At 36.8% G+C, this 26,163-nt stretch overlaps 2 protein-coding genes across 4 annotated transcripts in view; one reads left to right on the top strand and one right to left on the bottom strand.

Moving 5' to 3' along the window:
- TBCK (TBC1 domain containing kinase) overlaps positions 1-190 on the bottom strand; it is a 105,199-nt gene extending 105,009 nt beyond the window's left edge. The window contains exon 1 of one of the 2 annotated variants that reach the window (XM_062574904.1): positions 115-190. The gene's annotated coding sequence lies outside the window, so the exon portion shown is untranslated. The remainder of the gene's footprint in view (positions 1-114) is intronic. The other variant, XM_062574906.1, reaches the window with a different exon arrangement.
- Positions 191-416: 226 nt separating this feature from the next.
- The window catches only part of AIMP1 (aminoacyl tRNA synthetase complex interacting multifunctional protein 1), a 41,969-nt gene continuing 16,222 nt past the window's right edge, over positions 417-26,163 (top strand). The window contains exons 1-4 of one of the 2 annotated variants that reach the window (XM_062574139.1): positions 417-520; positions 22,289-22,422; positions 22,969-23,082; positions 25,515-25,673. In XM_062574139.1, coding sequence (XP_062430123.1) covers positions 519-520; positions 22,289-22,422; positions 22,969-23,082; positions 25,515-25,673 — 409 coding nt within the window. In that variant the 5' untranslated portion in view covers positions 417-518. Of the gene's footprint in view, positions 521-22,288; positions 22,423-22,956; positions 23,083-25,514; positions 25,674-26,163 lie in introns of both variants that reach the window. The other variant, XM_062574137.1, reaches the window with a different exon arrangement.

Below are 26,163 nucleotides of genomic sequence, written 5' to 3'. Positions count from 1 at the left end.
GCGGCTGCCGGCCGGCTCGGCCCTTGCCCTGGCCCCCCGCGCGGGGCAGAGCAGGGGCGGAGTAGGAGTAGCAGCAGGTCCCGGTCCAGGTCCCGGTCCCGGGGGCGGCGGTACCTCCGCAGCCGCCGCCGCACCGAGGTATCCCTCCACACCCCGCCCGCGGGGGCTCTCGCCGCTCCGTGACGTCACCCCACCGCCGGCCTCCACGAGGACCCCAGCGAAGAGGCGCCTAGCGCGATGCCTGAGCTCCCTTTTAGTTCTGCCTTAGTACACTTAAAAAAAAAAACCCACAAAGTTTAGCCTTTTTCTTCTGCATGACTCCCTGCCGCACGGGTACTCAGAGAACGACCTCGCGAGTGCTTTTTCCCGAGAAACAACGCACTCGCTGGGAGAAACGAGGTTCTGCCGGGCGCTTTCTTCCAAAAGGCGGGTGCCCTCGCGGGCAGCCCTGCAAGCGGGGTCCTTCCTCGCGGCGGGCGGAGGCGCGCGGCGGCGGCGGCGGCGGCTCCCGCCGGTTCATGTGAGTGTTTCCCCGGGGGGGCTCTGGGTTGGGCCTCAGTCTGGGTCCGACCGACCCCCACCCCTCGCCCCCGGGGCTGGGAGGCGGGTCGCGGAGCCTCTCCGCGTCCTCGGGGGGCCGCGAGGGCCGGCCGCGGTCCCAGAGGCGGCGGGGGGGGGGGGGGGGCGTCATGGCGGCCCGGGGCCCAGGCCGCGTCGTTGGGGCAGGGCCGTGGAGGGGGGACGAGAGCGCTGGGGCCGCTGCTGCGTCGTTCGTACCGCGCGCTTGTCTCCGGGCCCGGTGGAGGGGTCCTGCGGGAGCCCGCGGGGCTCCCGTGTTCGGCCGAGTTTCACGCTGAGGCGGCAGATTGGAAGCGGCCTGGCGAGGGGCTGCTGAAGCGAATGCAGCCATGGCCTGGAAGCCATAGGCGTGGGGTACTTACTGCAACTGGCGTATAAACTACTGGTATTATTTGAAAAATAGATAACTTCTCTATTTTGGCACACAGTGTGCCTTTAGGTTCTTCAGGTTTGCGCACAGATTTCAGTGAGTGACAAACAATATGTAACTCTGTCTTCAGCCTATCTTCAGTGGAGATGTTTGTGAAAAAATAACATAGAGATCACAGGTCTGTACAAGGATATGTGTGGATTAGATAAAAGGGACAAGTTTATGATTTACTCTTTGCTCGTTTTAAGAGTCATACAGCAGTGTTACTGAAACACTGAGCTTATCAGTTAATGCTTTTGTGCTGAGTTTAGAAAAAATAGTATTAAAAAAGAAAACACAACTGGAGGGTAGATACTATGTTGTCCTTGTGTTTCAGGCTCTTTCTGTTTCTTTAATTTGGATTTTTTAGTAGTTGAGGTCTTTGCTCTTCACAAACACTTGTGATTCATGACGCTTGAATAAAACCAGTAGTAATTCTAAGCAGTAGTGATCAAATACATAATTCTGGTTTTATATGCCGTTTTTGTTCACTTACTAAATTATTGTCTAACTATGTTTAAATAATAATACATAATTTGGAAAACTTGTTGGAAAGTAAACCCCAAATCTGTAAAAATTGCTCAAAAACTCCCTAAAGTTATATTTTTATACTGGATATTGTTAAAATGAACATGATGCTTTTTGTACTTGAAAATGTATACCTTACAAATGAGTGGCAGGTACTTAGAATTTAATTAATTTTTATCAGATAATCAGCTACGTATTTTTGTAGTCAGCCTGAAGGATCTTTCCTTGTCTGTCAGCATGACTTCATCATTGTATCCCTGTGCCTCCCATGTTACAGGTTAACAATACATTTTTATTACCAGAATTCTGATGACTGAAGAATTTATCAAAAAAAAAAAAAAAAAAACAAAACAAACAAACAACAAAAAAAGTGGGTTGCATTTACATTTTAACAGCCTGAAGCCCAAAGTTACAAGATATTGAAAGCAGAGTGATTTCAGTCAAAATGACTTTTACAATTAACTTCAGGAAGTTTGGTCTCAGGAATGTATTTTCCCAATCATAAATATGAAGCTTGTTTGTCTTTTTCATACAACATCATAGGGTTATTTGCTTCTTTTACATTTTTTTATGGTAAATAGGGAAGCAAACAGTTTCTCATTCCTAAGATGGAAAGCAGTGGGCAGTTTGGATGGAATTATATAAAATACTTTGCCTGGAAAAAGGATGTTGTGCAAATCTGAAAATAACGCATCAGACTAGAAATAATAGGATTCTTGAGTTGTCTAAGTTAGCTGTAGCCTTTAAGATTTGAGGCCTCTGAGGCATGTGCGAGTAGAAGAACATTCTGAAAAAAATAATTGAAATATTTAATGCAGGAAGTGGTGAATGAGCTGTTTTAACATAAGTAGAATCTAATCTAGTAACTGAATGAACAGTGGCAGGCTAACTCGGGGCCTCTTTATCAAAGAAGGTCCAAAGTAGCCCACAAACCTTTCTTCTTCTGTCTGATTTGGGAGATGTTCATACAAGGAAGACTACAAAATGTCATGGTAGTAATGCATCAATATATATATTTATGGTATTCCTCCCTTTTTTGGTCGTGCCTTTTCTGAAATTGTCTGCTTAGTGTCCTTTGTAGAATCATATTTTTGAAGAATGAAGTCTTATTTTAAAGAATGTTGAAGTATATGCCTCTAACTGTAATATTTATCACCAAAATGTGTGCTGTATGTTTGATATTCTGAATTGGCAACTTATGTGATGTGGACATGACAATAAGTTTGATCAGACTTCAAAAGTTTGTCTCCTAATCTTGTTGTCTTTGTTTGTTTCTTCTTCCATGAAGTCAATAGAAGCCTTACTGTTTTGTGATCTGTATTCTTATTTATTTATTTATTTATTATTTTTTAAACTGAGTTAGGACTAAAGTGGAAAGTCACCACCTTTTTCTTAATTTTTTTATATTAGTTTGTAATATATGGAGACACAGTACAATTGTTTATGTCAGCATGAAGCTTTAAAAATAGCATATAGAAATATAACAAACTAGCACAACTAATACAAAAGTATTTTAATATATCTGTATTATAAAAAATAATAATTGATTTGTGTGCTTTCTTTTGGAATCTACAGACTACTTCTAAAATTGCAGCTGCTGTTTGTAAACTTACTAATTAGCAGTGGAATCAAATTAAAAAACTACCAGTTTTTCTGCTTTTGCAAAACATTAAAATGAAATAATAACCACGTTATTCTGTTCCTTTCTGAGAATGCCCTACGAAGCAGCAGAGATAGGTGGTGCATTCTGGCAATGAGAACTCAAATAATGGCATCAGGATGAAGACTAGATCTTTAATTAGCAAGAAAAAAAAAACTGTTGAGATGCAAAATGGGAGATGAATTATATCTAAAACATGTCTAGACCAAGGGTGAAATGAAAAAATGAAAATTGAGCTCTCAGGTGGCCTCAAATCTCACCTCCATTATGAATCCTGATGAGTGTACAGGACTTCAGGAGTATGAGACTTCTCATACCATTGCTGTGGATTTCTTTGAACAGTAAATATTTTCTGTCTTGATCACAGCTTAAAGTAAAAGTTATAATATGTGACCAGTGAATGTTGATTAAATGTAGATGTGATAACGTATTCTCAGATGCTACCGTATAATATTTACCCTCAGCATGCCCATATGCTTTTTTTCCTCTATTCTACCATTTCTAGTTTACTAAAGTGATGTAGTGGTATGATAAATGTAATGGTACCATAAATATGTAATATTTATGGTACACTGTGTTCTAACTGTTAGAATCGTAGAGGCAACACATATTACCATTCTGTTGCTTTAGGTTGCTAAAGGAATTTAATATTAAAATACATTAACTTTTTTATTTCCTTTTAAGCAATTACTAATCCTTGCTATAAAATATATTCATATTTCATGGGGGGGAGGAGAATCCTTTTATTTCTTTTCTGCCCTTTATTTCCTCGCATTTCTGTTGGAAAATAGAGATTTGATAGGAATGATCAGCCAGAACTTCACTAGTCAAGTACTGTGCTATATTAGCTAAATTGGACAATGTAATGTTTTTCTCTCAATATTATTATACAGATTGTATGAATTTGGGAGGGGCAAAGTACTTGATGATACAAGTAGATGACAAAGAAAATAGAAAATTTAAGGTTGATGAACTTGGCTGAATTCAGAGAATGTATAGAGTGTGGTGAATGTGTAAAACTACGAGAAATGTCTATATTAATAAATAAGTGTAAAGCAGCTGGCATTGATCAAATGTGCAAGAAGAGGAATCTGTTATGTACCATAACATTTTGGAAGTTTTCTGATTATGAAGCTGATGGCTGTGTGTTGCAGCTGCCATGTGCAGAATTCCTTCACCTTTGTATCTTCTAAAGAAGTGTTCTCTAAAACTTACAAAATTTCAAGTGCTAAACAATGTAGCCAAGCTGAATAGCTAGCGTAAAAGGCTGCTGCTAGGAATGTCAGAGGTGAGCAAAGTAAATAGCTTCTCCTGTTTTTTTGTGCTGTTACGATTTTTATGACTGATTGCTGCCATTGTGACAGGTTTTCATATTCTCTCTTAGTTTTAAGGCCTGTCATGAGAGCACTTAATTAGAATGCTGGGGGAAAAAATCCAGGGCTTCAGAGAAACCCAGTAACCTCTATATAATTCTTATTCTAAACAGTTATCTGCATGGTTCTCATTACCATTACTAAGAAACATTTCCTTTGTTAGATTTCCTGTAGTGCTTGCAGGTTTCTGGGTGGTGGTGGAGGTTGGGGAGGGGAAGAGATCTATATTTAGTTTTCTTTTCCATTGTTACCTTAGTTTTAAACAGTAGCAAGTAAGTTTCCCTTATAGCTTTTCTTTCCTGTGTAATGGAAGCTATACTTACCCATAATTTAATATGGGTTTGAAAATATTTGAGTACTTCTCAAAGCAGCCTCCTGAACAAAACGTTTTTATTTTGTTTTTGTGCTTGGGAAAGGGTGCTTTCCTTTAAAAGTAATTTCTTGAGTGAAGAATGATTCCCTGACTAGGCTTGTTGACCGCAGACCACTAAGTCATCAATTAAAGTTTTTCTTTTTTTCTGGAGAACAAGAAAATATACTTCTGCATTATGACTTTAGAGATAGAGTGCCAATGATTCATTTGGTTAGAATTAAATTAGTAAGAGTACTGTAACCTATCTGCTGTTTTTAAGAATGCTGTTGATGTATACAGAATTGTAAAGACTGATTGTTTTCTTAGACTGATGAAACATGTCTTAAGAGGACCTCATGTTATTTATCCTGTTCACATGTCACAGAACTGTATCTCAACTACTCTTAGCAAATGTTTGCTTAAATAGTTCTTTGCAGCTTGCAGTGGTGGCAGTTATGGAATCTCAGTCTGTTCCTGTATGTTAGTTATCCAGGTTGTAGAATGCTTTCCTACTATGTAGTATGTAATAAGGAAGACAGTTCAAGCTCTTACTTTCTCACTGTCTTCAGTATGTATCTCTTTGTAGCTAAGGCACTATGTACTTGTAATTGTAAGGCTATTACAAGGTGACTACTACAATGTCTTCTATTGATGTAGAAGTTGGCAAGAGAATTATGGTGATACTGAAAAAGGTAGCAAGAAAGATGGCAGGAATACTGATGATACCTTTCTTGCTCTGATTGCCTTATAGAGGTGCCCTTTTAAACAAAATCCTCTGGAATTTCATCTGTATGCCAAGTCTCATTCTGGAAAATAAAGACTGTAAAATTGTGCCTAAAAAGGGTGTGGATAGTGACAACAGGCTGGCTAGCCTGTCACCCATCCTTGCTCAAATATCAGGAAAATCAGATAAGAATAAAATGCAGGTTAATTCTTCTGTTCCTCTATCTTACCAATCAGCATAGTCTGTCCAAAAATGTCTTTTTAAACAAACAAGAAACAAAAACCTCATCCTTCCCTGTGACTGCAGTTGTACTGATAAAGTTGATACAACTGTAATATAAAATTCTACAACCTGTTTCTCTCTCTTTGGGTTAAAAAATAGTGTTACGTAATAAGGACATCAGTCATAAAATGGATTTAGATTGGCTTAATGATAAGAAAATGACTTTTGGGTGGAAATACCTGTCTAATAAAGATACCTCTGTTGAGACTTTATAGGATTTAGTCTGTTTTCATCTGTAACCATAGTCAAACATAGATGTGTGGTGCTGAGTTTCCTGCAGGAACAGGGACTGACACTGATTTGCTGGGGTTGAGGTATCTCATGCCTTTGGCGTGCCAGGCAAGCTATAAGGGCCCTTACAGGACTGTTTAATCAGTCTCTTCCCCTGCTCACACCAGCAATGAGATACACCTCCAGCCCAGTGTATTAGGGGGTTCCTCTTCCTCCTAGGATTGAGATGGTAGCCTCCCACAGTGGAGAGGTGTTTTCTCCTGTCCCTCCTCTGCAGTATGTTGTGGTCTGCTTATCAGCATCATATCAGTGAGGAACAGTCAGTAAAATGACATGTAAATGAGTCGATGGTTGTGAGCCTGGAGCTGAAGCAAAGGAATGAGCTGCCTGGATGAGAATTTAAATGAGGGCTATGGATAGGTGCTCTGGCCAGTTAATGCAAATTAATTTATATGCCCATTCCACCAGAGTGAGTGTAAAATTAACGAGTTGATGTTTCACTTCACAGGCAGTTTATTTGTCCTGTCTGTTAGCAAATCTTTTGATGTCTTCTCCTAAATGATCACATTTGAATATGTGACAATATCACACTTAAAAATACATAGTAAAACCTATCTTTGTAAAAGTTAAGTAACACAGGGATATGAAAGAGGGGAATATTACTGGTTTTGTAATACTAGTTTAGCAGAAGGGCAGCAAAAGATCTTAAGTACCTTCTCATCTATAATACCTAAATCATTTCTGACAGATGTTTGTCTAACCTGTTTTTTAAACTTTCCATTGATGGATATACCACAGCCTCCACAAGCGATCTGTTCAGTGCTTTACTCTTGAAGTTTTTCCAAATGTCTAACTTAAATCTTCCTCACTTTTTTTCCTATCTGCAGTGGACCTGGTGAACAGTTTAGTCCCGTTCTCATACCAACTTTGTGTTTGAAGAATGTTATCAAGTCTCCCATTTTCTTTCTGTAGGCTAAACAGTTCCATTTCTTTCAAGCTTTTTGATCTTTTTAAAAGTGTATTTAAAAAAAGTTGAGAGGAGAATCTGAGGGGAAACAAAGCAATTCTCTGTAGCAGTTGCGAGGAGTCTTAACTATGCATGAATGCAATGTGAATATTGTTTGGTAGATCTCTTGAACAGCTAAGACAGTTTGTCTGTAATAAAGTGTAGCTAGAAACCCTTTCCTCACTTGGCTTTCCTTTATTTCTTCTTGTCTGCCTCAAGCTTCTCTTCAGAGAACTGTTCCAGTTTGTGTGGTGGGTTTTTGTTTATTTGTTTTGAAACTGTAGTGGAGGGACACCAGAGAGGGAACAGAGTCCCAGGTAAGAAGTTAATCTCTAATGTGTTCATAGTGTGGTGTTAAATAGTAAACTCATTAGTTGACTCTATACTTCTTGACCCATAGAGACTTCTAATACTTAAGTCCATAGCAGGCATACAGCATTTTGTAAGCAGATATTTCCCACTTTAATGTGTAGTCTCTGTAATTCAAGTTGGTGTGATACATCGGATAGACAGAATGAGAGGAAAGCACTTACTGAGCCTAATAAAAATGTGCTGATTTGCTTGGGTAGAATGACTGCTTCAAGTATTTTGAGATTGTCACCGTACTTATTGGAGTATTCCTAAACTATTGAAGCATACAAGCTTATATTTAAAAGGTACTTGTCTAAGCATGCTCTATACTTCTGGCAAATACTTATAAATACAGTATTGTTAGAAACTCATAATTCATTGTTGTTGTGGTTTTGGGCATGGCAGTCATTGGCACTCCTGATGACCAAACTCGGTGTGATGGATCCTTGTTCAGTTTTGTAAGAGACAGCTGCCTGTAAGGCAAGCTATGGTCTGCTTCTGGAAGATATACAGTAATATCAGGTGACCGATGAACACAAAAGGAAGTCAAGTTAATGTTCTGTTTCTTCTTAAATGTTGCTTCCAACAGATTTGCTTCTAAGGAAACAGTCCTAAAAATGATGCGTTTTTCAGGAGCAGCAGCACATAGTAACTGTTTCACATCTCAGTATTCTCTTACTTTTTTATTGTTAATATACAGAGTAGTTTGCAATTTCAGTTTTCGATATCCTATTTAAAATAAGTCCTTGGTTCAAGCAATTCAGATGAGAAAAGAAGAGGAGCAACTCAATCATTCATTTGTTCCGTTGTATGTCTATTTATTTTGCTATGGCAATTAATTACTTCAGTAATTCTACCACTGAGGCTCACAGGCTAACACACTGAGGTGTATTAACAACAATATGTGACCAGCAAAGAATTTGCTTCTGGATCTTCTTGTACATTCTTCCTCTTGAATGTCTCTGACTCTTCTTTTTTTTTTTTTTTTTTTTTTTTTTTCTTTTTTTATCACAGAATGGTTGAGTTTGGAAGGGACCTCTAGAGATCATCTAGTCCAACTGCCCTGCTTGAGTGGGGTCACCTAGAGCAAGTTGCCTAGGACCCCGTCCAGATGGCTTTTGACTGTCTCTGAGGATGGTGACCCCACAAACTCTCTGGGCAACGTATTCCAGTGTTCAGTCACTCTAACAGTAAAGAGGTTTTTCCTCTTGTTCAGATGGAACTTCCTGTGTTTCAGTTTGTGCCCATTGCCTCTCGTCCTATTGCTGGGCAGCACTGAGAAGAGTCTGGCGCCTTCCTCTCTACACCCTTCTTCAGATACTTAAATGCATTGATAAGATCACCTTCCCCCCCCCCCAGTTTTTTCTTCTCCAGGCTGAACAGGCCCAACTGTCTCAGCTTTTCCTCTTTATTACTCAGCAAATCTTGTGTCTGACCATGGGATCAAGGCGGAGGGGAGAAGGGGGCATAAAAGTAGCTAGATAAATAGGTCAGCATCTTGGATAATTTTTTCTTTGAGGTCTTGGAGCAGAGCGCCTTCCAGTAGTTCATTTGTGCACTTGCGCATTGTTTTGTTTCATTCTGTTTTGGCAGAATATTGCCAGTTGTAAGGGGAGGACCTGTGTTCTGTACACAGAAACTGAAGGGATGTTTACCCAGAATGTTCTTAGTGTTCTTACTAAATGCAAATATGAATAAGTGTATAAATAGCTTTTGAAGAGATAAGTGAGGGAATCATCTTTACCTGTGGAGAGATGAAGGGCAAAATTTCTCTTAAATGATATTTACAACTCTTAAGAATCACAATAGTCTGAAATTAATCTGTTTTGATGATCAGACACATCAGTAAGCTGTAATCACTTTTTGAAACTTGATATTTCTAAAGAAGATGTCTTAGATATCTCACTGAAATGAGATTTTCATAGAATTTCTTTGCCATATACACTTTTCAGAGGGAAATTACAAAGAACTACTACGTTCTGTATGTTCTGTTAACCTAGCTTTTATGTTTTTATTTTACACTCCACAATTTTGAAAAAAGTTCTTAAGTTGTTATGCCACTTTATATAAATTAACAGCCTGAAAACTATTCCTTGATTCCAAAGAACTTTTACAGGAAAGCTTAAAGTAACATTTTTATTGGACAGCAACATGTACTGTATTTAACCATCATCAGTTAAACACAATTCATATATAAGACCCCCTTTTTCCCCCCCTTAACAAAGTACTGGGGGAAAAATTGAAAATGAGAGAGATTTTGTGATGGATTAAAGAAAATTGAATTCATCTCGAAACTGATTCCCTGGCGTGTTGTCTCACATCCTAATTATCTGAAAGCAGACGGATTCTGAAATGCTTTTTTTTGTGTGAGACAGGCTGGCAATGCATAAAACATATTTTAAAAAATGCCCTGAGTTAGCAAATCTCTTCTTGAGGTCATTTAGTACATTTTCTTGGCATAAACCTCTCATTACAGAAGACTTTATTTCCATTTCCTTCTCATCAGGAGCTTTCCCAGCGTAACCTCAGTTGAGTATGAATTGATAGCTTAAAGATTAGTCTCTCAGTTCACGACCCTCTCTCGGAAACTCTCCATGGCTATTGGATCCAGTTTCTAATCCCAGAATGTCTCTCCATTACTGTTTAACATACAGCTTTGTAGTGGCATCTTATTTCATGCTCTGAAGATAAGTGAGCAGATCATTTCAGCAGCCTCAGTTGGCTCGGGCAGCTGGAGACTATTCCAACAGGAGAGTACACGTTTGCACATGGTGTGTAAAAGACACCACATTCGGCTTAGTTAGCAGCTGTTCTGGCGTTAAGGCTTTAAGTTCAAACCATTCTTGCTTGTCCTACTGTAAGGTCTGAAATCTTCCATGTGAAATGGTGTAGTAATTGGTAATAGTTACGCTTAAGGAAATCACAATTGCTGACTAGGATATGACACTGAATTGTACGTCAGGAAAATTAATCTTTTGGGGGGCTTTGAATTACCCTGCTACAACACACTGGGCAAGTAATTTCTCATCTCTAGGCCTACCTATAAAGGAATGCTGGTGATAAGAACTAGGCACAGTGTTTCGTCCGCATACAGTTTTTAACTTTCTCCATGATTAAATGTTACTGAGCACTTACCTGCAAATTTTCTTTTTTCTGAAGATGTTAAAACAGGTTATTTTAATCATAATATTTAATTAAAAATAATTGTTTTTAAAAGATGGAATTTTTAATAGAATAATTCAGGCTATAACAGAATATATCATTTAGCTAATATAAAAAAGAAAAGGTTATGGAAACAAAAGCAGTCTTGAATTCACAGATGAAATATTGCTATTTGCAGAAATTTGCTTTGGGGATTTTGCTGTAAGCTCTAATAGCTGACTGCAGCCCTCTCCATGTCCAAGATGAATGCAAGAAGTTTTTTGTTCATTTTGCTCTGTGCAAATCCAAGTATTAAAGAGGGAAAAATAATTTTTAGAATAAAAGTTTTAAAGGCACTCACCTTAAATGCTTTTTTGTGCATACACCTGAGAAAGAGGTGCTGGAAGGCAGTAATTACAAGACTGCTCACATTTTTTGGTGTCATTGAAAGATAGAGCATTGCAGTATTTTCTTTTTGAATGATATGTAAATATTTATATAAGATTCAGTCTAGAAGTTTACCTAGACTGACATACTATTCACTCAATAGCAGCATTATTATTTTGGACTGTGCCCAAAGGACTATTGAGTATAGTTACTTTGAAATTGGATTAACAAGTACTCATAAAATATTTAATAGCAATGATGTTCATAACTTAGTTCTATTTCAATACCGTGAAGATGCTAATTTAACATTCATTGTGTAACCTTCATATAATTCATTAATAGAGGGAAGGAGAAAGTGGTGGGGCACTGACCTAGTAAGGCTGGAGTTTTGCAAGAGATGCTGAAAGGTATCCCAGGAAACTCTTGATATTCCATTCTAGTTTGGAACGTAGAAAATGACTCGTGCCAGAAATAACCCTTCGAAGATGGCCCTCTTCATGATTTAGGAAGGCCATTTCTGTTTGTTAGCTAGAGTAACTTCAATAAACCACTTGGAAATGTTTTTTGTTTGTGTTGGCTTTACATTTGATTTACCAGTTTCAGTACACACTGTTTGGAGATGCAAAATGCAGAATAAGCATAAGTAATATGTGCAGCAGTTCTTTTTTAATAAGAGAACTAGATGGTTTCTATTCTAAAGTATATATATTTCTATTTCTCTCTATATAGGGATACATATGGATATAGTAGATACAATTTAGACTTTTATATAAGTTTAAGCATGTTTATGCTACTCAGGAGGAAGCGTTTTTTTTTGTTTTTTTTTTTAATATATATATGTATACAAAGGACGTTTTCCTTATATTTCTAGTCAGTAGATCTGGAATAGCTGTGTAATGATATAACCATCCTTTATTGTTCATGTCTGAGCAGAAGGAAAGCTTCAGTTGTCATTTATTTAGGAATGATTGAGGAGTAGTTGTACAGTCTTGACTTCAGAAGTCTAGTAGCTTATTTTCCTGCTGAGAATAGAGGTGTCTTCTCTAGAAACGGAAACCTACTGAAAAAAATTTCTTACTTTTTTTTCTTGAGAATTGCTTTACTTTATCTCCTAAAAGGAAGAATATTTTGTGTGTTTCTACCTCACAAAAGTTATAATAATTATTGCAAATTTACAATACTTAGTTAGCTACTTGGTGGCTACATGTGAAGATTTTTCTAAGTTGGATTTTTAAGTCTCTTCACTCTGTACATGATTAAAGGAAAGGCCTGTGTGTTGGAGATGATGCCAAGAATATGAAGTGGCAAATACCATTGGCACATGCTTTTCGAGTGACATGTAACTGCTTTTGACTGTCAAGGATCAGCTGCTGCCACCCTACATTAGATTTAAGAGTTAATTTTGGCTTTTCAGGCCAAAGCTGAACAAATCAATTTCTCTGATTTAGGCAAGTTAGTATCTCTATGAAAGTTTTTCATCAAAATATTGTCATGCTGTGTTATATCAGTGATGCTGTGTTATACATGTGATGTACGAAGAGGAAAGGTGAATGTGTGTGGGAGGATTTAGCTTATGTAAATAAGATACTACAGCTGCAGGTTCAATCTTCCATAAAGATTTCTTTTCTCTTTAAAGACAGCTCTATTGCTACCCTTTAAGAGGTGTTTGCCATTATTCTTGCATTGATTACACTCATACGTGCACACACACATACACACATACACACTTGTGCACATATTTTCAGTTTTTCTTCTGCTTCTATTTGACCCACATAAAAGAATACAGTTTCTGCCTCAGTAAATAACAGTTGTTAATGCAGTTGTACTTAGAGAACACTAATTGTATTGCTGTACAGCTGCTTGTAATCTTAGCACTTGCTTTATCTTAATTAAATGAATATCTTATGTTATTCAATTTTGGTTAAAAAAAAGAATCTTGAAATTTTTATGTTATTATCAGCTTTCCTACATGCAAAAATAGTATCTTGTAGCATGGCTAAGACAAAACAAGTTTAACCATTTAACTTTCATAGAGATACTAACTTGCCTAAAGAAAAGAAATAGATTTGTTCAGCTTTGGCCTGAAAAGCCAAATTTAACTCTTAAATCTAATGTAGATTTGAATCATTAATATTCAATGTATTCAATTAATACAATTATTGTGTAGATGGTTGATGACATTAAATATGTTACTGAGATGGCATTTTTGTTCCCAAACTCTTCAGGTTTCTAAGGAGATGATATCTTTAAAGTATATTTCTAACAACTAAGGCTTTTAGCAAGGGTTAGTATCCTTGTTGCCCAAAAGAAAAAAGTTGTATTTTGAAAGATGGTTTTAAAAATGTGTTTGTTCTCAGGTAGAGTCCTGTATTGGGAGGGAAGATAAGTATTTCTTTCCTACCTTTTCATAATTGCTGTACATATTCTTAATTAGGAGAGGAGCATGAGTGCTCAGATTTTGTGGGATGAATTTGTAAAAGACAACAAAAATATTTAAGAAACATTGTTGTTCTAGTTGGTTTCAACCAGTAGCACAGGAAGGACCAGAACTGCCCTGAAATCTGCATGGTTTAGGGGTTTGGACAATGATCTAACTGCGAGTACAACCCTAGAGGGGGAACAGCAGTGCAGATTTTTCAAGTTCTCATGGGGCATTTGCTGACCCTGCAGACTTGCTTGGATGCAGCTGAGCCCATTTATATTTCTGAATTTATCAGCATGTGTGTATGTGTCTGTAACTGTAGAGTCCATCAGCTGTCAAAGAAGTTTTATGAGGATACTTTAGGGGAAGCATGAGTAACATCTCTTTTTCTTTTTTCTTCTTTTTTTTCTCCCCTTAATTCATTGAGAGCTATTGGATATTCTGTGTTCTGGAAAATTATGCTTTTATGATTTAAAAAAAAATGGCAATTTTTAATGTGAGCTTTTGGTTCCAGAGAGTTGGATGTGTTTTGGGTTTGGAAGTCAGTGCTTAAGGAGAAAAAAACAAGGTAGCATTTTGTAGATGTTATATCTTTTCCATCATCGGAGTTCTGCGAGAGTTCCTGCTGCACATGGTGATCATTTACTGTAAGGTTCCAAAAGCACTATTAATATATTAATGCAGCAGAATCCAAAAGATACACACTGTTGAAAAAAAGCATAAGGCTGTCCAACTGTTTTGGCATATGAGCTGCTACTTAAATTTCAAACTGCACTATAAGCACAACCAGATGAACCTCTAGTGAACTTGCAGAGGACGTAGCAGATGTAGTGGGTGAAAAACCTGTTACAGCTTAGGTCAAGCAATGCAAAGAAGCTGCCTCTATTCAGCCCGTGCTGTGAGCCATGCATGTCTGTTAAATTACCCTTAAGTCTTCTCTATTTAAGAAATTTACTTTGTATCGTTTGTTACTGAATAACAGTTGGTACCCTGGAAAACAAAAACTTTGTTACAAACCACACCCAAATCTCTTGATTTTTGCTTTAACCTGGGCAGAACTCCTTGTAGGGACATCTCTGCTTTGTTTGGGCTTTGGCATGTCTGCTTGGATGAGGGAGAACAAGGCAAAGTTAATTTGGAATTGAACTGAGACAAATAGTGATAGAAACAAATTTAGCGTGTGCTCTTAACTTCTCTTGAGCCTTTGTGTGCTGTAATTGTGTTGTATTAAGATGTGATACAGTTTATCCATTTTTTTATGTCATCTACTAAATCTTGAAATGAGAACAGGAACAAAATAATAAATTCATCTTTACTTCTGAATGTAACCATTCAGTTTCTAATGATGTCTGCCATACAGATATATTTTAATTCAAATCAAGTCTGTCGTACATTTGAAGTAAGAAATATGTACTGTGAAATTCTTTGTTTGCTCTATCATATGCTCATCATCCTTCCTAGTTCATCGCTTGTCATGAATTTGATTTTGCTCATCCCATTAATGCTGTGACTCCCTGGTAACTTCTGTTGTACATGCTTCCCTTTCAAGAGAGACCTGTCTTCATGTTTAAAAATAATAGTTACTTGACTAACTTCTATTGCCAAATGTCTCATTGGGTGGAGGGATGGTAGACTCAAAATTGCTACCAGTACATGTGCCTTTTTTCGTGTGATGCTCTATCATATCTTTAAATAATAAATAAATAAAATCTTTCATGCTGCAGTATTTTTAAATATTAAAAGGCTTCGTTGGCTGTATGTGTTTTTACTATTTACAGCCCTTTAAAATAGGGAGGAGCAGGCTCTTAGGACCACTAAAGGACCTGTCTGCAGCTGGGATTGAGCCTGATTTATCTGGATTTAGGACTACTAAAGGACCTCTCTGCAGCTGGGATTGAGCCCAATTTATCTGGCAGCCAGAAGGGTTGGACTGTAGTCTCCAGAGCTAGAAAATCATTCCTTAGGGCTGGCATTGCTTCTTGGATGGACTGTTAAGATGTGCTAATTATTTGAAAGTCTGCAAAACAATTATTCTGACTCTAATAGTGTAAATGATTTGAGTTGAAATAACATATGGCAGAAATGTACAACTTTGCTTAATAATTTGCTGTTTGGCAAATTGCTTTGAATACTAACTACACAGAAGTTTATAGGCTATGAATACTTTAAAAATTCTATTAACACTTTCAAAAAATGAAAAAGAATCAGGCTATTTAACTCATTAAAGCCCCAGTCATAGCAATCACTTGCTTGAGAAGAGAAAATGAGGAAGATAGAATTCTTAGGTCTTTTTGCATTGAGAGTCTTCAAAACCATGTTTCTATACTTTATAATATTCTCTCACATTTTAGACTGTAGTTCCATTTTTCTCATATTAAAAGCAGCATTCTTTCATTAGCAAAATATGAGGATAGTAGTTTTATTTGATGTTTTGCTCTGCCACGCTTCCAGTAACTGATGGGTGATCACTGATCTAATACAGAGTGACAGAACTGAGATGCTGTAATGATTTATCTGATAGTCATTTCTAGACACTTGTGGTTCTTTTGAATGTTACCTGAAATCTCAGCATCAGAAATACTATTTTTTAATATTATCATTGCTAGTTTTTGCTGTTTAGTTATTTACCATCAATCTGTCCTCCCAAAAAAGTTTTTGTTGGTCTCCTTTGCTGGAAGTAGAGAACAACTTAGGCCAGCATCTTCATTTGGATCACTTGCACATATTTGTTTAAAGTCTCAAAGTATATTTTTATTTATATAAACTTACTTTGATAATGTGAGACTCAGGAAATGCATGTTCATCCTTCGTAGAACTTAGTGTACCTGAGTTCTGAAAGATGGATGAGCTGGTGGTTGAAACTTGCTGATGTGCACTTGTCTTTTGGATGAGAGGGGAATGATATTTAAGTGTAATGGGGTGCATTATACCTTTTATACTCTGTTAGAACAAGGAAATTAGAGCTTTGACCATGGTTGATTAGTCTCAGACTATTGCTGCGATGCAAAAATCTTATCTTAATATATATCAGTTCTGTTTTCGTTCGGTATTGCTTATATTACTGGCTGCTGGTACTGTGGGCTATTTGTGCATGTGCTTGAAAGGTCTTTTTTTCTGAAGCCCCTATCTTGACTGAAAGCTCTGTGAGTAGCTACTTTTGCTTTATTTGGGGTTTGAGGGATTATATTTTTTCCACAGATTAAAGTTTATGTGATCATGGCAATTTCAGATACCTATATCTGATTCTTCTCTGCTTAGTGAAGCCTAGAAACATTTAATCACTTAGAACTGCCTTTCCCGAGAAGCAATATTTGGATGTAAAAAACACAACTGCATTTTCTAAAGGTGCAGCAAAAATAAAAATCCAATGAAAGCCCTGACATTTTGAGCACAGAATTGTGTGATAGTGATAGGTAAGTGCATGAAATATATCGCACATAGTTGATTTCCAAAATACTGTAGCAGTGGAGATATGTAACTGACTCTCAGAATGTTGTTCCCCCCCCCCCCCCGCTTCTCCCCCCCCCTGCTTCCCCCCCCCCCCCCAGTGATAAATTAAGAGCTGCTCCTGATCTTCTGTGCTGCATTTAGATTGCAGCAGGGTAATAAGCAAGGCAAAACTAAGATTTGATCTCAAAACTAATCAGTCATAGCTAGCCCTGATTTTTTGATGCTTAAATCCACAGAATTTTGGAAATTAAACTTTTGCATTTCTATCAGAAATATAAAACCTTTTTTGTTTTGCAAATCTTAGACAAAGTTGTTTACAGTGTTGGATGTAGAATATAGAATATCAGCAGCTGAGAGAAACTTGTAAGAGAAAACTCATTTTGAAGCATGATCCCTGATTCCCTGAGACAGGAGAAGATGAGACAAATTACAGTAATCTGCTCATTATACTGGTCTTTAGGTTTAGCAAATGATCATACTATAAAGCACACTTTTGCCCTACTTTTTTTCTGTTTTGATCTGATTGCTACTGTTGTATTTTTGTGGAATAAAAAGGTGTGGTGTGAAATGCTTAAATGCAGCTATGTGTCCTGACAGTTCTTAGAAGTGCAAAGCACAGGAAAGCAGGGTCTGGTAAACAGCTGGCACTTCTGTTATATTTATTGTTTTTTATAAGATTGACTGCCAAAAATGACCATTCGGGGAAAAAAAAATGCTCAGGGAAAAGTCTTTGAACATCCTTTTTACAGAAGGAGAATGATTGTTGATAACTTCTGTCTTCTACAGAGAATTAGAATATATTGCTGTACCAGTTGGCCAAAAGGAAGCATCTTGAGACCTCTCATGGAGAAGAGAAGTTTTGTTTGAGAGCTAAGTCTTAAGACCAAAATCCTAGGAAGAGGAATTGTCATCAATATTTTGCATAATTAGTGAACTTTATTTACCACTGAAGAAATTTTATTACCTTGTGTTGTCAATAACTTGCTTACAGAATAAAGTTATGCTCTGGTCCTACTTTGTAATGACTGGTTTGCTTCATAATTACGCTTTTAATGTGAACAGAGTGTTTCAATTGAAAAGCAAAAGTGTGTGGGGTTTTTTTTTTTTTTGTTGTTTGTTTGTTTTGTTTTTTTTTTTTTAATGGACTTTTTTTCCTCCCATTGTGGCTCCTGCCTGAATTTGGATCTTGATTAACTGCTTGTTAAAGTGAGGTTCTCTGTAAGAAACATACTGATGTTATTTGGCCTACCCGTGATTGCTGCCAGCTCTTTGATGAGGATGGGTAGGATTTGCTTTGCTGTAGAAATACTTTATTCCTCCCTAGCTAACACAAAGTGAGCAGCCACGGTGGGTCAGAGTGAGGCAACTTGGAGATGAAGAATGCTGCCTAGCTGCAGTGAGCTGTGAAAGTTTATCCTCTTTACTGTGGAGGAGTGAGTGTATGCAGGAGAGGAAGAGAAGAGGAACAGACAGCTGTGATGACTTTAAATATTTAATTTTACATCCTTTGAGATAAAATTTTGAAGACTTTCGTTTGTCAGATGAAGCCCATGGTGATCCACTGAAATGCACACAACATTTGGTTGTGTTGCACTAAAACCTATAGGAAACAATGAGAGTAACAAACAGCGTACCTGTAAACTAAGAGAGCAGCATAAGAATATACTAAACTGAAAATGCTAAAATAATCATTGCCATAGATGTAGTCAGTGCACACAGAGAGAACATACTGGTCTATGGGTAATAAGTCTTAGTAAGCAGCCTGCAGTTTAGATCTTGTAGTTAGTAAAGCTACTTTGTGTATTGACATAAACAAAGCATAGCAAGAAAAAGCCAAGAACTTGAAAGTACTGCCTTTTTTTTTTCTTTCGTTTTTTTCTTTAAACCTTTAGCTGGGAAATAGAATGCGTAGAGCTAATTATTTTAGTTTTTATGAATCAGTTGGCTTCCAAATTCTATTTTTCAGTTATATAATTGCTTTTCCAATAGTGAAAAGTAATTGGTTCCATGTTAAGACTATGGATAGATTCCAAAAACAATTTCTAGAGTTTAAGATTTGAATCTCAGCATTAGTTTTATGGGGTTTGGGGCTTTTTCTTACTCTTAAAACCAGAATGCTAATATCGAAAAACAATATGCAACAAGTTTTATATTGTTAGTATCTTGGTGGATGCACTTTTGAACTATTTTAAGATATAGGTCAATTCTGATAAACCAGTATTTATAAAACATATTGAAATTTTTGGATAATTTGTGCTTTTGAGAGGTATTGATTTATTATAGAAAATTTGCCTCTTTAGGGACTGTTTCACATTGCATTTCTTGAGAAACAGTAATGCTTGGTTTGTCGTGGTAAGGGACTGCAGCTGCTTAGTAGACAGCAGGAGGCAGTGCTTGCTATTGAAAGCAGGTAGGCAGCTTTTTAGAAGTCAGCAAGTAGGGATGATGATAAGTTTAACAACTTTCATGTATTGATATATAACTTCATTAATAATTGCAAGATTTGCATGTTTCATCCAAAACCTGAGGCACACTGTAAAGGAGCATGTAGGTTTTGGGGCAGCTCAAGAAGTCTGGCAGGTAATTAAGTAGTAGTCAGAAGCTTGAGATTAAAGAGCTCCCCTCAGTTGAGCAATAAGGTTACTTAAGTTGGTTCTCATTTTCAGGAGGTCTGAATAGCTATTGCTATAACTACTACTTGCTTGTTCTCTGGAACTGTTTCTTATATGAAAAAGGAGAAGCAGCTCATTAGACACAACTGATGTGACTTTTAATTGGCTTCTTGGACACTTAATAACAGGTCAGAATGTAGCTGTAATAAGTTACAGTTCTGTTCTTTAAGCTATATTTTTGCTGTTTTCTTTTCCTATTTCTAATTTCAGAGTATCACCAATAATTTTTCTTTTGGGATGGGGCAGGGCAACAGAAGGTAAAGGAACCAGAAGAAGGGGAAAAAGTCATTGATTATAACCTTTGGTTGTTGCAGCACTAATGTTTTTAGTGCAATTTGTGTTTTGTAGTAAAGGTAGATCTTAAAAGAAACATTTGGCCTTTTTAGATATATTTTTACCACTTTCTGCTTTATGGCTTCCTGTGTCTGTGCAACAGTTTGTTTCAGTCCATTGGTTCTTTGTACTAGTATCAAAAATACCTATTCCTTTGTGTTGTTATAATACTAGTGCTATAGATATTTATTTGACAAGTGGGAAAATGTCTACCCATTGTAATCACGTAACTTCATTTCCAGATCTTCAGTTCATTAGCCAACTTGGCTAAAAACTATAAAATGTACCAATTCTATTCACTTTGAAGTTTTAGTGGCTTTTCTGTTGTTGTTGGCAGTGTTTCCATTGCTAGTATTGTGCTTCCCCAAGAGAATATATAGCTTGCAAGAGATCTTATTGGTATGCAGACAGTAATACCCTAGGCTTTGCGTTATGCTATGTTGTGCCATAATAGTTCTGTTTTATTTCCATTTGATATCTAAATCAATAACTTGCTGGACACTATTTGCCTTTAAAACCCTCTGGCTTTTTTACAGGCTTAAATAATAGATTCTGCTTGGTGCATGTGAAAACACAATTGTGTGTTACCTATTTTCTCATTAGCAGAGATGAATTTGGATATTAAAATTACTTAGTTTTCCTGGAGAGATGATTTCTTCTGTTTCTTCTTCCATAATATTTTCTTTCTTTTCATCCACAAAATATTTTTCTTTTTAAATGGTAGGTTTGCTGACAATAGTACTCTTTCATCTTTTGCGGAAAAGATGTGCATAAAACTGGCTTCCATTTTTTTGTAATTTACAAAGAAGGCAAGAGGTTGGTTCATTCCTTGCTTTTGCAGGAGGAGCATGCACCGTGGATCGTTAGCCAGAGGACTATATCTCTGGCTTTATGAATTTTACTTTGAGAGTTTTTAATTACACTGTTCTGGATTCACTGGTGACAGCAGAGGGAAGGAGTGATATATGGCCCTGGAGAACTGGTTCCTTGTAACAAAATAACCGACATCAGATGTAAGCTGATACTGAGAGTGCAGCAAAAATGATATGCAGACGCTAGATCAAGTGTGATTGTATTTGTTCTCCTTTCAGTTGTTTCTAAACCTGTTTTGTCTTCAGTGTGGCTCAACAAAGAGTACTGATATGTTAGGTCACAGTGTCAAAATAATCTTGCAATAAAACAGGATGTTTTCTTGACAATTTGGTATGAGAAAAGGCATTTTTTGGTCACTGATACAGCTTAGGAGCCCATGCATACAACTAGATTTCTCTTTTCCTGTCAGTCCTTCTCTTCATTGCAGTTGATGGGCAAATTCACTGGAATTACCTCACTGTTACTAGTGAAGATCTTTAAGGAGTCTTCTCTTCCCACCTATAATTTGTTTTCTTTCTTGATTTACATTTGAGCCAGCTGTTAATACAAATTCTTTTATCTCCTAGATACTGCATAGGAGCATAAAAGCACTATCTGTTGCAGATATGTATGACGACTGTAACTGTATTTTGTTATTGGCTTGCTAATAATTGAGCCTTTATGTTTAGACACAAATGGTGCAGAGAAGGAAATGGAGCAAATTTGCTGGCTTTCAACAAATAAGGGCAGAGCTACTTCCCAGAACAGGGGAAAACCCCAGTAAAAGAAACTGAATGTCCTAAAATAAGGATGGACAGTATTTACTGGTGCTATTGCCCTTTCAGCTTGTTTATATTTTCTGCTTCTTGAATTTGTTTCCAATGGACACGAAGGCATCCAAGTGTGAAATCGAATTGAGCAGTAGAAGAACTCTGGAAGTGGAAACCTGCAATAAAAGTTGCGTTAGTCTGTGATAAGGAAAGCTGCTGAGGAGTAAAACAACAATGAATTTTTAGTATTTATGCACAGCCACAATATATAAAGCATTCTGTACATTCTAAATCAACTTACTAGAGAAGTTTGGAAAATTTTGTGGGATGTTTTTATTTTTGGATTCTTAATAGAATTTTGGATACACTTCATAAGTTTTCGGATAAAAAAAGGATGCATTCTTCTCCAGTCTAGCCTTTTCTCTTTTATTTCCTTTTTTTTTATTTTTTCACTTGTATCTTTGGACCTTTCTTTCTCAGAAGGTGGATTTTTTCCCTGTGTTTCATGAAGTAAGCACATATTTTCTGCAGCTGGGAAGAAAAGTAGCTTTTTTTTCCCAAAATACTTGAAAGCAGCTGTCAAACATCACATTCTGTTTAATATTGCCTTTATTCGGGCTTTGTGTTGGGAGTGGGAGTGCAGCTTGTTCACTTAGCAAATATTCTTGTTCAACAACCAACTTCAGAACTATGTTAAGTGGTAAGAGGTGCTAATGTTAATTATATTAACAAATTATTAATTTTAGGCTCTCTCCTGTTTGTCTAGGTTTTTAGCCCGTTTCCTGGTAAAGATGGCAGCCAACAGTGCGGTGTTGAACAGATTGGAGCAGAAAGGTGCAGAGGCAGATCAAGTTATTGAATACCTCAAGCAGCAAGTGGCTCTGCTCAAGGAGAAAGCTAGTAAGGAATTCTGCATATTATGATAAATGTGCTAACCAGATGGTTAACATCAAATGATCATAGGAAAAAATGAGAGCATGGACAACTTCATTGGTGCTGTCAGCCTTTTAAGTGTGTTTCAGGTTTTCTAAAATAAAGTTTGTAATAGTAGCACCTCTTCACTGTCTTGTGGTTTGTGTTTGTTGTGTGTGTGTGTTGGGGGGGGGGGGTTGTTTCTTTTATTTTTGTTTTGAAGTCTTTCCTGAAGCAGAAGAGTATGAATGAGAGAAGGGTTACTGACACAAACAGTATGGAAATTTGATAGGACACAATTCCTTCTTTCAGGAGAAAGGGAGTTGAGGAGGTTATGAGACTGTGTGTTACTGCTGCTTGCTACTGTGAGAGCCTCTAAAGCGTATTGTACCTTCAGCTTTGATATTTTATACCAGCCTGTATCAGTGAATTAGGGTGCTCCATTGTAAATATGTCCAAGCTTTTCCTTAATAGCTTTCTTGGTATTTCCACTCTTATTGTAGCCTCTCCTTTTTAATATAGTATCAACTCTAGTCTTGCAGGCATCACTCCGAGAAGAGAAGAAGCTCCGTGTAGAAAATGCTAAACTGAAGAAAGAAATTGAAGGGCTGAAACAGGAGCTAATTCAGGCAGAAATTCGAAATGGAGGTGGGAAAAGAGTCCTGTCCTCACACAACATAGATTTTGTCACTTTTGATCATATTTTGTGATATCTTAATTCTTCGTGATCTTTGTCTTTTTGTATGACTCCATGGCATCTCTTATAAACTCTGGATTTTCCTAGATTCCATGCCTATGAAAAGTCACCTACAGAGTTACTGCCAACATTTTAGTAAGCTGCAAGTGTGACAGGTATATATGCCAAATCTTTGCATCAGACATGGATCTTATGTGTTTTTTTGTATAGTGCCTTTCATACTGAGCCCCAAACTTAATTGGTATCTGTGAGTCCTTATAATACTCCATAAAATGCTGAGTGGTAAACACTTCTGAGTGGTAAACACTTCTTGCCACTCTAAATATTTCATCTAGCTAGACTGAAATCCCTATGGAAAATCAATTCACAGTTGAAAGTATGAATGGCCGGTGACTTATTAGAAGATCTGTGGCAATGTCATCTTTGCCATCTTTGAACTTCTCTGTGTAGTTTTATTCAGCTCATACCATCATTATATAATTCCATATTTCAAAGGCAAATATTAAAAGCTGAAACTGAAGTGTTTCAGATCCAGTGTGTTTTCTTTATTTTCAACAAGTGTCTTCTACCCACTAAAGCTATTATTATTTTTACCTACACTGTCAATACACTAAATTGAATAAGATAGTATTCAGTGTAGGTGGATGCTGGCATTCAAACTTAACCGTTTCACTGTTAAAACGATACATTCAGTCTTCAAAAGCACCACTATTTTATAAATGCAGAAAACTCTTTTTCTCCCCTCTCTCCTGGGTATGAATAAATCTTTTGAGCACTAAACTAGACTGTTAGTTTCTGCTTTTCCATTGTCTGTTAATCTGCAGTAATTTTTGATAGGTATAAGCTATTTTACAGAGTCTGTGTTATGCTTGAGAGAGAAGTCTCAATACATGTGGATTTTCCAAGATGGGATTATGTTATATAGAAGAATAAGGAAATTAATATTTGCCTTGTTTCTGATGCGGAACATCAGAAATATCAAATCAAAAATCTGAGAAACAAAGTCTCTTTGGAACTATCAGGCAAAACAGCAAGCAAGTAGTTATTGATGCAATGACTCAAGATTTCAAAGATCAAAATTGTTTATAAGATTAAAATTCATGCAAGTAAGTTTAGTGTTGAAGAGAACAAGTATGAACAAACTCAGTTCAATTCTTCAGGAAAGTTACTAAAAGTGACTTGAGGTTACATTGGAAGTCTAAACAGAATATTGCATACCATATTCTAATTTAAAAATTATTCTGAGAGAATAGTTACAGAGCACATAGATGGCTCTTATTTTGGAAGTAGCTGTTAATTAGGAAACATGATTTAATAGAGGTATTTCTCCCATGGCAGAAATGCTTCAAAGGGTTGATTATATTAAAAAAAAATAAAATAAAAAATGAGCATTTACATTAATGATTTGGGAGTAATTCCAATCTGTCCTCTGGGTAAGAGGACTGGCAAAATACTAACTGCTAAAAAGGTAATGCAATGACACAGAATTATGTTCTTTTTTTGGTGATGGTTGCTGTTCGGACAGATTTTTTTGCAAAAAAAAAAAAAATTAATATAGAAGTATGCATCTAGGTGAAAGGAATACTTAAGTTTAAAAAGAATGTAGAATGCTGTAGAAAGCATGCAGAATGGGGAACTATATAGTAGTAGCACTAGAAGGATTTGTCAGTCAGTTATTGATGATGACTTCCTGATACAGTGCTGTGGGAAAAAGCACTAATGAAATTATTTGAAGAGTAGAAAGTAGAAGGGAGGCAATTCTTATGCTTTAACCTGGTAAGGTAGATACTGAGATGGTATCCAGAATTCTATGTCAGCCATTTAAAAAGAAATACAAAGAAAGTGTGGAGAATTTGGGGAAAGGAAGTGAGAAAGCAACATACAATTTTATGGCTATAGAGAATTTCTTAGAATGAGATCATTCAAGCTCAGTTTCATTAGCTAATCAGAAAGAAGAGCTGAGGAGTGATCTGTCTGCAATATAATACTGATTTCATAGAGAGAAAATTACAGAACAGTTTACAGTATGTCAAGACCTTGTGGCTAGAAACTGAAGCCAGACAAATAAAAATGAGAAATAAGGAGTTTAAAAAAGTATATTAGATACTGGAATAAACAAGAGAAAGAGGGTTTTTAAATGCATTTTCTTGTGCTTAGCATTCCTTTACATATAAAAAATGGATAATCAAAGGCATTGTCCTTAACTGATCAGAGTAATCATACCTAGACTGGGTTCTGAGGTAGTTTTGTAGTGTTGCTCTTTACTGCTCAGCAATTGTATTTGTTTAGGTATTTTAAGCGAAGTTTTCTGTGCTTTCTACTTAAAATGTTGTATTTTTCAAAGTCTTAGTGCCCCTTCTGATTTCTGTATTTTTAATTTTAGTAAAACAAATTGCAGTTCCTCCTGGTACAACCATTTCTACAGCTTTGTTTTCGGAAGATGTTTCACAACCTGCAGCAGTCACATCCTCTCCTGGTCCCAAGGATCAAATTAAAGGTGAAGATGAAGAAAAGAAAAAGAAGGAAAAAGCAGAAAAAAAAGGTATTTCTGTTTTCTTAGCTGTAGTTGACAATTACAGCATTTAATTTATGGAACTGCTTTTACGTCATACTGGGGACAGAAAAAAACAGTTAATAGAAACAAAGTAGGAAGAATCACATGCTAGGTCCTAAAATCTTGGAAGTACTTGAAGTTAATGAAGACCATCAAGTAACCTGCAGACTTTTACTTAAGTGGGATACTTGCCAGATTTGCTTTAATGTGGCGGAACTCCTCTGTTGAGAGGTATTTTGGCTGACTGGGTAGCTCCCTGTTCTGAATCTCACTTAATGGATTTTTTTGTTTCTGCCATGGAAATAGTTCAAGCAAAAGCCTAAAGACCAGCTCAGAAACATACTTTTTAAGTGGTAGCGTAACATACCGCTAAAGGAAGAGTGCTAAATTGGTTTTCTGCATCCTGCAAATGCTTTTTTGCTTTTGCTTTTTTTTTTTTCCTGCAAAATTCTTACAAGCAGTGAAATTTGACAGTCTG

Source organism: Rhea pennata, chromosome 4, assembly GCF_028389875.1.
Source record: "Rhea pennata isolate bPtePen1 chromosome 4, bPtePen1.pri, whole genome shotgun sequence".
In the NCBI taxonomy this organism is placed as follows: domain Eukaryota; kingdom Metazoa; phylum Chordata; class Aves; order Rheiformes; family Rheidae; genus Rhea; species Rhea pennata.
The sequence above is the reverse complement of the archived record's forward strand: the minus strand, read 5'-3'. Positions and strand labels throughout refer to the sequence as shown.